The following is a 12,325-nucleotide window of genomic DNA, read 5'->3' as shown; positions in this document are numbered from 1 at the left end:
GCTACATACTACGGGCATACGAATTTCAGTACTAGAGCTACCAAATCTATTCATTGTGACTGTGCATCATCGCCCCGACCAAGTCCATGCTCAGGAGCCAGCCGAGGGCCAGCCGCCCGCGACCCCCGGCTATAGCTGGGCAGCGAGCTGGTACAGACGACGGGTAGGGTACGCATGAACAGACGAAGCGGTTCTGAGCGGTCTTCGAAGAACTCTCATCGGCCATCAGCAAAGCAAGCTTCGGGCCTCATCGTGGTGCGTTGCTTGCATGCGTGTCGCGATTTGAGTCGTCGCAACCCAATTCATTAAGCAGGCACTTAAGGGCAGGCATCAGACTGCAGCGGAGCCGCTGCTCCTGCTCCTGCGCCTGCTGCTCCTGCTCCATGCATCCGCTACTGTACACTCAAGACTGTGTAGCTCCTGCATGCACGCGATTATTCCCGCGCTACAATTACTTGATTCTGTCAAAGCCACCCATGATGCAGGCCGAGGAGGCTCAGCCCAAGTGAATTATATTGAGCACCGCCGACGTCCGAGACACCAGCCATGAATAGGATGCTGCACCGCGGCTGCCTCTCATCCGCTGATGCACAGCCCCATCCAAGCCCAATCCTTGGAACAGATTGATCATCTTTGTTTCCAATCCGCCCACACTCTGACGCGCACCTGACGTGTAAGTCAGCGTTCACAATCAAGCATTGCGAGCGCTAATTCTTTATCAGCTAGTGAGCAAAGAAGGAGGGGCCGGGGCAGGACGAGAGGCAGGAAAGGGTGCATGCATGATTAACGCGTTGCGACTTGGCCTCAATTCCACTCACGACTGCCTGCATTATACGTGTCGATCCCTTGTCTGTGCGATACAAAATGAATTGGGACGCGTGCGACCTTTTCTGATCAAGACGGCGAGTCCCCTAGCCGCGATGATCGAAGAGCACTCATCGATGGCGAAACAGCTGCTTCGTTCGCCATGCAAGAAGGGGGGGACGAGCCCCTTACATAGGAGCTGTATAGTTTCGCGTACGTGTACCGCAACGGCTTCAAGAGAAGTTGAATGCACGGGCAAGGAGCTAGGACGTACGGGCTGCGAGGGGAAACAGCGCTCTCCGCACAGCACCACAAAGGAGCATGCTGCGCGAAACCTTTGATGTGAGCTTCGCGCTCCCTTGCGCCTGGGGGCTCCAAAATTGCAAAATGGGTCGACGAGGTCTGTTGATCGAGATCTGCAAAAGTCCGCCGTCGATCTCGAGATGCGGGGCAGCGCAGACTCTTACCCCTTGCAAAATATTCGATTCACGATTGTCATCCCTCGCTGCAGGCCGGTCGGTGTCTGGACGAAGGAGCGGACCTGGATGAGCCATCAGCCGTGAAGACTTGCTCTCGTCAGCGAAAAAGTCACGGCACCCAAACTCCGGTGCTCATCAGACTCTTCTTAGATTCATCGGACTGATCCAATCCCGAATCTTGCATTCGTGATTGATGAGGTTCGGCATCGCGTGCGTACACATCGATCTCGTCGTGGGTCGAGCCGCGAGCGAGCGAGCGACCGAACGCGCAAGCCGCCGCAACTGCATGTATGGTCAGAGTTGAATCTGAATCACAGTGTCTGCGCAAAGTCGCGAGTCGGAGCCACTCGAGGTCGATCAGTTGCTTCTGACAGAAGAGCGCGATAATCAAGCGTCGGATGTCCGACATCCTCTGACAATCCTTCCGTCTCTATATACAAGCACCGCAACAGACGCCATTCCCATTGCCGAGGCCATCATCGGACGTGCGACGCGCTCGGCTCAGCTGGACATGTGCGACATGATACGTACAACCTGGCTGACACTAAAGTACTTGCGAAACAGCGGAGCTTCAAGCTTCGACTCGTCGATTGGCACCCAAACCCAGAGCCTGCATGGCGGACAAAAGAAGATTCGAACTCCAATTGAGGCCTATGTTTGGTTCCCAGCTAGGTGATCAGCTGCCCTGGCCTCCAGCAGCTAGGCGCCCAGCGTCTCATGTCTGGCTCTGATGAGCGCCTTTATTGCTTGTGACTGCCTCACCGTACGATCATCTCCTCCGTCGATCTTCTCGGGGATCTGCGTGATCTGAGCCATGCACAGCAATCGGCTAGCTTCTATCGATGAAAGCCATGAATGCTCTTCTTGCGGATGTGATGGAACCCTTTCCTCGTATGAATAGAATATGCTGCAAAAAGGACCATGCGAGCCAAAGAAGTCTGCGCTGTCAAGGGGCGCGCTGCCTTGTGCTCAGGAGACATGCCTCAAATTTCTGGCAGCCGAAAGGCCGAGGGTCCAGCAGCGCAACGAGATTTCCGCTGTGTGCCTGACACGACCCTCCCTTTGTAACGTCGTTCACGCGGACTGTACTTCCGACAGAGCAATCAAGTGAGCATGAAATGCAAGAGAGCAATTGAAAGGCGAAGAGGGAGCCAAGTGGGGCTCCAAAGCTTTTCTCGACCTGGTCGTCGCAGCATTCTCAGAAGCGTCTGGTTCGTGATTCTACTCAACGTTCCATCCTTCCAGATATCGCCATGCTTACCTCATCTCCGCATTCGATTGGCCGCCGACATTTCCGATTGCTGCGTGACGTGACGTTCAGCCGGAACTTGGGAACAGATTAATTGTGGATGTCATGTATGTTGGTGAGCATGCGCACCGTGCTAGTCGCGCGCTCTCAGGCTCGCGGTAAAGTGATCGGTCGTGGTGAGGCGTTGTGCCGTGCGTGTGACCGATTGCTGCTCCTGATTCGTGCTGACGTGCCGCGCGGGCCTGGCTTGATGGTGATAGTCGGCCTGCGAAAGTGAGCAAAGATGGCCATCCATCCAGCAAATGTGGTAGAGTGCAGCCATCGATAGGAAATAACGCCACGCCCAATCGTGACTGTGAATGCAGTCACAAGTGCAACTCCGAATCTTTAGTGCGTGTCTGTCGGACTTTGGGTCATCCGAAGTTTAGAGCTCGGCGTTCTGTCATGCTTTGACGACTCTGCGCCTCGTCGGTTGCTCGAGCTGCATGAACCCAAAGCTTGGAGCTCAACTGATTGACCATCATGCGTACAACGTTGGAACTCGCGACTGTATTTGAACTTGTTGCAAGCCTTCACGATTCTTCATTTGATTGATCTGCATCAAGATCTGAAATATAAACAACCCGGATTACGTGGCAGCAGGTTTGACCTCTGTGGTCACGAGTGGTGAGTCTGAATTGGATGCAACGCAGGCCAAAAAACCCGACTCTGACACTCACGACTGCGATTCAGCTGGATTCAATCGACTCAAACTGCTGCGCCGGCGGCTTGCTGTTACGGCCGAACAAGTAACACGTGACTTGAGCTTCTGGAGTTTTCTGCGTGCATGATTCACGATTTGATTGGTGATTCGGAACTGAGAGCAGGCGTGCGTGAGGTCAGGTCCGGACGAGGCGAGACCCTTTGGATGGCAATACCGCCCACACGGCGTTGGTAAGATGCTATTGGGCCTTCACCCTCGACGCCTGCCTTCTTCATTAGTCTACGTCATCGACACTCTAGGCTGGCCCTTCTCCTACTCACACGATTCAAAGTCTTGGTCACTGCTAGCGACATGTTCTCACAGCGGACGAGCGCTGGAGCTCTGCGCGGTCTGGCTAGACCGCAAGCCAGGTGTCCCCGGTGGCAATGCAGCTCATCAAGCAGGGCCTCATTCGCATCATCTAGTACAGCACACGCACAATCCAGCCACTCCTTTGCCACTGCGGGCACTCGCCACCGTCTGGCATGGGCAGCGGGTCTAGCTGGGATGGGCGCTAGCCTGTATGGATACAATCTCCATCTCTCCTCCACTCATTCCAACGCGCTCTCTTTAGACTCGGATTCCTTGCCTAACACGGCTCCGTTGGCTGCCAAGAGAGCGAGTTACTCGGACAGGATCAAGGCGCACAAGGGTGGACCGATCGAGCTCATCAGGACCCGGGAAAGGCAGGAGGATATTGAGCAAGAACACGACGTCGAAAACTCCGCCGAGAGCCACAGTGGTGAGTTAGCGGTGCTCGGACCGCACCGCACCGTTCGTCTACAACAGAGTCAGCAGCTCCGCTTCTGTCACTTTACAAGAGCACGCAATTGACGGAACGCATGCCATTCCGCTCACAGCCAACTTTGCCAATCTGGAAGAGGAGGCGGCTGAAGAATCGGGTCAGGAAGGAGCTTTCGATCCGGTCACGGGCAAGCTGAATTGGGACTGTCCCTGCTTAGGAGGCATGGCTTATGGACCGTGCGGAGAGCAGGTGAGTCACGCACGATGTCATACTCATTCCTGAGATTCGGTGGCTGACATTGAGGTGTCGCATATCTCCAGTTCAAAAAGTCGTTCTCGTGCTTCGTCTTCTCCGAGACAGAACCGAAAGGCAAAGACTGCATCGAGTGAGTGTTGCCCGCGTGCGCTTCAAGAAGCGTCGGTCGCACGCTCACAGACGATTCCTTTTTTTTTTTTTTTTTTTTTTTTTTTTTTTTTTTTTTTTTTTTTTTTTTTTTTTTTTTTTTTTTTTTTTTTTCTCTCTTTCTCGGTTCGGCGTGATCAGGTCGTTCATCGAGATGCAAGCTTGCTTCCTCGAACATCCAGAGGTGTATGCTGAAGAGTTGAAGGATGAAGAGTGGGATGAGGCGCAGGAAGCGAGCGGGGCTACGGGTGCGGGTGCGGGTGCGGCCCTAGACGATGACTCCGGAACGCCCGAGGCAGCTTCGGCTACGGCATAAGTCTGGCCTGGTGCTCGCGCTCAAAGCCTGTCGACTTTCACACCACCTCTCAATTGTGAATGCCACCTCGTACTCAGAAGTCATCATGGCCTTGCGAAAGCGCGACAAAGGCACTTTCGGGCGGACACGTAGCGATGTGTGGGAGTGGGTAAGTCACAGTAAAAGTCACCTGTGACGAAGAGCATGCGCACAGCGATCTGCGGAGAGGTTCGAAGAGCACGCGGGCCAAAGGTATCGGCGACTGATGTACCTCGCTTGCAACGACTGATGAAGATGCAGCGCTCGACGCATGGAAATGTCACTGACAGCTGCCCGAAAACGCGTGACACGAGTCGACGAAACCGAAGAACCAGCGGATGGCAGCAGATTAGGGATTCAATTGGGATGACGGTGGTGTCTCGCAGATTGCAATATGATTATACAAGATGGAAGGGACAGCTAAGTAGAATGCGTAAAGATGTCGCGGGCTCGGCGGGCTGCGATGTGTACCTCACATTAGCGGACGTATTGGGACGCGGAACATGCCGCGAGTTCTTGGGTACTGCTGCCTCGTCGAGGCCATCGCGTTGAACATGATTCACGTATCAGAGGTCCATGATGGCAGCGCAGCCGGCGATGACGAGGTCTGCGATACGCTCCAGCGCTTCTGGCTGTTCGTATCGACCTTCGTTGGCGCCCACCAAATCATCTGCGCTGCCTTCGCAGCCTCCAGGAATCGGTCCCTTGGTCAGACCAAGAGTGGCCCAACCCTCGGGAACAAATTCGACACTGCGTCGAGCATCGCAGAGCGCAAGTACGAGCGGAAAGGTGAAAGGCTCCGGCAAGTCAGGCACGAGCTCCTTTCCAAAGGCATCATCCGAGCCTGGCAAGACGAGCGCCGTAACGCGGAAGGGGCCAACGGTAGGTGAACGACGTCGAGGCTGCAGATTCGCAGGTTTGGCTTTCTCCGGAGACGACCATTCGGCGGTGCTGGCACAGTCCTTCTCGCTCATGGAGACGTGCTCTGAGGCGTGATGGCCAAGTGCAGATGCCAGCTTGCGATACCACGCGGGATGGTGCGAGTCCGAGCCCAAGCTAGCGGCAGGAAGTTGCAGAGGTGGTGTAGATGCATCGCGAGGTTCGCGTTGTGAAGAGGAGAAGGCATTGACAGGGCTCGCACCTAGCATACTCGCATCGAAGGATACGTAAGCAATTCGCAGATACCTTCTAGGACGTGCAGTCTGCTTTTCTGCGTCGATCGCGGAGAATAAGGGTATGATCATGATCAAAGAGGCTGCTTGAGATGCATCCGCGTCAGTTCCTAGCAATGCGTTATTCAGCGCCCAGCTCGAAGCGACGAATCCATTATCTCCTGACGCGAAGGGATCGTTCGAAGAGTACTGCGCCTCTGATGTTGGGCTTCTGGACGAGGCTGATTCTTGCGCGAGCACTTCAGCAAGCAGCGAGAAGTCTTCAGATGTAGGTGTAGACTTTGCAGTCCGGCTGATCATCCCCGAAGCGATCGAGCGAGGTCGCCTGAGTGTTTTGTGCCGGCTGTGACTCGGACCCATTGTGTCCGCTGTACCAGCACCTTCCGTGGTCAGGGTTGTAGCTTTGCTTGATGATGCATTGAGCGGCGAGCCTCGTAATGGAGCTTTGACAGAGGGATTCCTGAGCGCGACGTCTTCAGATGTGCTGCGGACCCTGTGCAGGTTGTCTCTTCCAGCCTGCACGCCGGTCATCGCCGCGTAGCCAGAATCGTTGTCCGACTGCTGGGTCGTCAGCGCCTTGCGTAGAGGCTCCCCTCGCATGTAAGCATGATGCTTCTTCAAGTCTCGTGCAAATTTGTCATCGCTGCCAATAAAATCAAAGTCCTGCTGAATGGGCTCGTTTCGCTTCGAGGGAGGAGCTGCCATCGATCTCGCAGAAGAACCCGTGGGTATGCGTGGTGCTTCGCTGCTTATCCGCGTCGCATCGAGAGGTGTGCCAGAATCTGAAGAGATTGATGCTGAAAGGAGCCCCGAATCCTTTGTGAGACTCGAGGACTCGGTATCCATCTCGTTCACTGAAGGTGCACCACTGTAACCCGCGGGCGACGAGCCAGATCCGGGGAGTCGTCGTTTCCTGAACCAGTCGGCGAGTCGCTTGTCGGCGCCGCGGGACTTGCGCTCCGCAGCATGCACATTCATAGGTGTGCTCACAGGATGTTGGATCAGGGCATTGCGAGCTTCTGCTGACGAGTACGTCAAGGAGGTCCGGGGCGAGTACTCATGGAGATCATCGAAGTTTGGTGGCATGAGCGTGTCACTGCGCGTGATCGACGCAGCACCAGCAGACGGCTGCGCGACACCAAAGTTGTAGTTGGAGAAACGAGCAGTCATGTCCTTCGAAGGCGGGTAGCCCTCTGAGCTATGATGATCGAGCGAGTCCACTGGAGCGAAAGCACTAGCTGGTGTGCTGTGGCGTGTGGGGCTAACCGCGCCCTCAACCTGTGGCGTAGGGGTCGCTGCATGCGACGTGGCTCCCAGAGGTAACGCTTCTGTCGAAAAGCTTTTACCGAGTGATGGTCGCCTGGCTTCGACGAAAGGGAGCGGGTCGTGTCTGATAGAGGCTAGGCGTCGCTCGGCGAGGGTCGACGAGGTGAGAGGCTTCCGAGTGTGCCCTGCTAACAGTCCTCGGTCTGTTAGGAGACTTCGATATACCGAAGGACCCGCAAGAATAGTGGTGTGCCCTGAAAGAGCCGCGAAGGGCGAGGCCATCGGACGCAAAGGACGAAGCTCGAAGATCGGAGGCGCCGTAGGGGTGGCTTGAAAGGCCGATCCCGAACTTTGACTGCCGAGGAAGTGTTCTGCGCGAGAGCCAGGAACGTGGTCGGAGACGACGAATGCTCGAGAAGCTCGCAGCTGTTGGCTTGCATCATCGTCCGTACCCAGCGGAGCGACTATCCACTTGCGCGCCCTTGTGGTGGCTCGTGCAACTGACCAGCCTTTCGATTGTGTCGCTGAGCTGCTCATTCGGGTGCCGATCCAATCGGAGGCGCTGCCGATATTGATGCTGTGCTGGCCCATCTCCTCTATCGTCAAGAGGTCCAGAGTTTCACTGGCATCGTATCTCGAAGGGATGAGCGTGGCGCATCGCGGTGCGCTGCTTGTGAAGGCTTGCGCTTCCAACGCAGGCGTGCTAGAAGCTGACGAAGCACCTTGCATAGAGGAACCTTTGGTGCTGGTCACTGAGCGAGCTACTCCCATCGGTAAGCCCAAGCTCGCAAAGCCTCCCAACACTTGTTCGTGATCCGCTGGGGACGACTGCCACGCTCGCTGGCTGATGGAGGGAACAAGCCCGGCGCCAGGTCCGGCATCTATCCCAAGGCCGTCGGCATGCTGTCCATCTTCAAGCAAGCGCTCACGCGTCTGTGCGTCGAGGATGGTCTCGGCGTTGTGGATGGGATGAGCGTGAACGCAGTCATGCCTCAAGTGAGCCGCAAACGTATCTTCCGAATCGTGGCGCTCCTCGCAATCAAACATGTGTCTCCATTGTCTCCCTGCAGGCGCCGGTTGGCTGAGGTCATTTGGGGAACGGTCGCCGCATTCGGTGGTCGATGCAGATGTGTCCTCGTAGTCGGGTGCTGGTAGCGTCCAAGCAGCGCTTTCGAGCGCGACGTAGCCAGAAGATGAGGCCACACTGCTACTTTCCACTCGCTCACCGCCTAGATCCAGTCCATCAACATCAAGCCGCAGAGTCTGAGCTGAGCCCCTGCGCAGCTCCGTAAGAGGAGGGGCTTCGCTTTTCCTGCTTCCACCATGTGAAGCAGCAGTCATCGCGACACCTTCGCGGTGCAGGTGCATGTAGGCGGCAAAGTGTTGGCAAGGTGAAGGTAAAAGATCGTCGAGCACTAAATCCTCCTCGCATTGAGCAAGCCGATGTTGGGTCCCAAATGCGCCACCCGCTCTAAACGCTTCAGGCGGAAGTTCTGATGCAACTCTAGCGCGCGAAATGGAAGATGATGAGAAGTCCTTGGGTGAAGAGGCCGTCGGAGATCGAGGCGACGACCTGTTCGCTGGGCTCGAAGGTGACCGAGGCCAGCGCCTCGACACGCGCTTCCGCGCGGGCTCAAAGATCGGCGAGTCTGTGATCAACATGGCAAATTTGGGGTAGCACACGAAAAGGATGGAGGGGGGCGTAAAGGTCAGCCGAAAGCTCGGTGATGAAGCATCATTTTGACCTAAGGAGGATTGAGCTCGAGAACAGGAGGCGCTTGCGGCGCGATGTTTCACAGATAGCCCAAGATATCGGAACGAGGGGCGACGCACCTTTGACAAGGACGGGTTCTAGTTGCAAGGTGGTTGATGATGCGATTGTGCAGACAGGGTGCTATAGATGCTATGAGGCAAGGACGTGAATCAGCGGACGCTGCTGAGAAACCAATCGAGTGGATCGTGTTGTGTGCGATGTCATGCCTGCGCTCCAATGTCCGACATGCTGCTCCCGGATGATAGTCACACGGCAAGTCAACACCGGCTCGAGGTCCGCGACGACTGAAGAATGAGAGACCAGTCGATCGCCTGGTCGCTGCCGCAGTGATAACACCAGGCGAAGTTGCGTGGATTGAGCGAGTACTGGCGCAGTGCTAATGGAAACCCAGCTGCGATGAGCTGGCTTTCAAAGGGCCAGGGAAAGAGTGGGCGTGGTGATCGAGGTGGACTCTTCGCTCGTGGCCTGCAACTATGTCAAAGGAGTCACAGTGGACTGACTAGCTTGCAGTGGAGGAGCGGCGCGGTTGTGAAGGTTGACAGAGATGCGGGTGATCAAGACGGTGCGCCAGTCGCGAGCCAAGGCTGATGAGTGTGATCGAGTGGACACGACTAAACAACGACCTGCCTCGTTCTGCGGCATGCCATTTTCGTACCATACAGTTGTGCGTATACACACGCGGCCAATGCGTGTCTCGCGTCATGGATGTGTGGCTTGGCAGAGCGCCGACCGCATCTCTTTTGTCCCAGAGGGGCAAAGCGGACCGACGAGGTGCTGCCTGCCCTTTCGCCGGGTCGCCTTTCGTCCGCCTGCATCCTAGCTCAGCATATGATGGGACAAAGGCTCGTCCGCGCTTTAAGGCCGTAATATACATCTATACACCATGATTCGCGCGGGGCAGCCGCGACCAGAGCACAATTAAGCCACGTACGGCGCGCCGAGATCCGTTCTATTCGAGGGAAAGCGCGGCATGCATGCAGTAGGCATGCGAGAGCTCACCGTGGCACGTCATGCAGCAAAGCTCTTGGTTGCTGCTGCTGCTGCATGCATGCATGTCAATTGCATGGTGCGACGTTCCTGACCTTTTTTTTTTTTTTGTGCGCGTGCATGAGCTACATAGCCAGCAGCAGGCGGCTGAAGCGGCTGAATGCCATACGCCACGGCCCTTCACCACCATGCAGAAGCAGCTGGTATAGGTGAATGCTGGCACGCAGAGATCGGCGGAGCGTCGGACGTGCAGAATGCGAGTCCATGATGCAGTCATTCTCTCCGGCTTCGCTCTGCTCGTCTTGATCCACCCCGCTGTCAGTCCTCCTTCAAGACGCAAGAAGCTATGCATGGGTGCTAGGCGGAAGCGCAAGTCGATTTGATGAACTCGATCTCGACTCCCGACATCAAGCGCGCACATCCCCCCTCAGCAGCTCTCATCGCGCATGCTCCGCATCATCGGAGATGACGCCGACGACATCGTGCGAAAGTCGATGGAACGATCGAGGCGGGAAAGCAAGGCGGAGCGGTAATGGGGGCTGATGAGTCTTCACGCATCGCCATCCCACCGTCGTAGGTGGCTGCTCTGAGCCTCAAAATGCCATTTTGGACTCAGGACTGCGTGGGACCGGTTGCCGCGTTCACACACTTGCACGACTCACCTGACTCGTTATTGCTGTATCGCACCTCATCTCTGTACGGTGTTGTAGGCTGTCTGAGTGTCGAGCTGAAACATCATGGGTATTTAGTGTGAGTGGATACATGCTGCTGCATGGCGGCACCTATGTATTGGCAGGACCATGCGAAAGGACCAAGGCAGCACGAGAAACGAGGGCGCTGCTTCTTTTGCTGCGCTGAGTGATTACAGCAGAATCGAAGGCGCTCATTTTGCCCTCAAAGTCGATCGTGACTCGATCATGTGTCTTCACCGGAAACTGCCGGCACACATGCCTATATACACACGCATGCCCATTCTTGATTCATCCATTCCAGATTTCACTGCGCCGCCGCCAGGCGCCAGGCGCACTCGTGACTCGCCAAAGAAAAACAAAAACGTCCGCCGGGTCGATGTCAGCGCCAAAAAGGGGTTGCTATCTTCACATTCGTGCTTCACAAGCTGACCTCTTTGAGGAAATTGATCGAGGTGTGGTGCGTTTGCATGCCAAGACCGTTTGTCTGCTCGCGAGTCAGCCACTTCAATGGTGTACGTCTGCGCTAAGTTGAGCGGGTACGAGGCAGTCCGAGTAGTCTAGTACAGTCACAGTGATGTATACCTGACTGTATACTACTGTTTCTACACTTGTGACTCAAACTGAAAGACTACCGCCGTACTCAAAGTGACCTGCATTTATGCAGAGAGACCCTGAGCTGCCTAGCTCGAGTGCATGGCTACAGCACGCGCATGGGCTATGCTGGTCACAACTCCCATGTATGCGCCGCGAAATGCGCCTTTACTCCGCAGAGGAGCGCCACAATTGAGATACGAATGACGGATGCTGACGGCGGCGGGCTGAAGCTCTTCTGGCCGCGTGAGACGGGCAAGCGCGTTGCAGGAGCAGCATACATGCAGCCAGCGAAAAGCATCTATACTCAGCAGCAGGCTGATGATGATGATCGATCGATGACTGCTGTGGACTGTGACTCTATATATAAATCAAGACTCAAGCGTGTTGTGACTCAAGACTATAGCTGCAGGACGGTGCCGTCGCCCATCGCTGCGCGGCCGGCCCAGCAAACGACCAAGCCACAGTTTTTGCGCGTCCACAGCAGCGCGGCGTGACGATTGATCGATCCGTCGTCTCGCTTCCCGGGCTCGTGCGCAGGCGTTCGCAAATGAGCTAGGACAGGTATACAGGGCATATGCTGTCTGCTTGAAGTCCGGCTTGAAAGTTGATGCTGAAAGATTGACAGCTCCGCCGGGCGTCGGTGCAACATGGTGCCATGGTGGTCACCAGTGTAAAAGTATAGCAGAGTGATACAGTGCTCGTCATTCATGATGCTTGGCGATCCAGTCCACCCTCACAAATGGCGTGCTCCTTGAATGGTTCAGGTCAAAATTATGCCCTCCAATCTGACTTCCCTTCTTCGAACGAGCAACTATGAGAAGAACGGGTCAGAATAGAGCGTCAGGACCACCCCGTCCCATCTCGGCTCACGGCCTCCCTTATTCACAAAGAGCCGTTCATCGGACGGATAAGCCGCTAGCCAACACTTCCGAGCAGTTTGCAAAAGTGAGCGCAAGCGCTTGCAGAAGAGGTGTGCGAGTCTTGACTATGCTGCAGACTGGTTGCGGGCACTCACGACTCTCATGAGCGCGCGGCTGCAGGCACAAGCTTGTACCGATTCGTGATTCGCACAGCGGTCGACCTGC

The 12,325-nt window shown here is 55.8% G+C and overlaps 3 protein-coding genes across 3 annotated transcripts; 2 read left to right on the top strand and 1 right to left on the bottom strand.

Annotated features, from left to right (window-relative positions):
* Positions 1-3,187: 3,187 nt before the first annotated feature.
* Positions 3,188-4,359, top strand: IE81DRAFT_124943 (hypothetical protein). Its single transcript, XM_025510215.1, has 3 exons — positions 3,188-3,198; positions 3,265-4,268; positions 4,340-4,359. The coding sequence occupies exon 2, from the start codon at positions 3,587-3,589 to the stop codon at positions 4,106-4,108; it is 522 nt and encodes a 173-aa protein (XP_025369661.1). The 5' UTR covers positions 3,188-3,198; positions 3,265-3,586; the 3' UTR covers positions 4,109-4,268; positions 4,340-4,359.
* IE81DRAFT_290153 (hypothetical protein) lies at positions 4,206-4,737 on the top strand (the record flags this gene model as incomplete). Its single annotated transcript, XM_025511841.1, has 3 exons — positions 4,206-4,268; positions 4,340-4,404; positions 4,563-4,737. Coding segments are annotated over 3 exons (303 nt in total), but the record flags the coding sequence as incomplete, so codon positions are not given.
* Positions 4,738-5,075: 338 nt separating this feature from the next.
* Positions 5,076-9,022, bottom strand: IE81DRAFT_124938 (hypothetical protein). Its single transcript, XM_025510214.1, has one exon. The coding sequence runs from the start codon at positions 8,853-8,855 to the stop codon at positions 5,322-5,324; it is 3,534 nt and encodes a 1,177-aa protein (XP_025369659.1). The 5' UTR covers positions 8,856-9,022; the 3' UTR covers positions 5,076-5,321.
* Between the last annotated feature and the right edge of the window lie 3,303 nt (positions 9,023-12,325).

This window comes from Ceraceosorus guamensis (genome assembly GCF_003144195.1).
Source record: "Ceraceosorus guamensis strain MCA 4658 unplaced genomic scaffold IE81scaffold_29, whole genome shotgun sequence".
In the NCBI taxonomy this organism is placed as follows: Eukaryota; Fungi; Basidiomycota; class Exobasidiomycetes; order Ceraceosorales; family Ceraceosoraceae; genus Ceraceosorus; species Ceraceosorus guamensis.
This window is presented reverse-complemented; position numbering and strand designations above follow the sequence as displayed.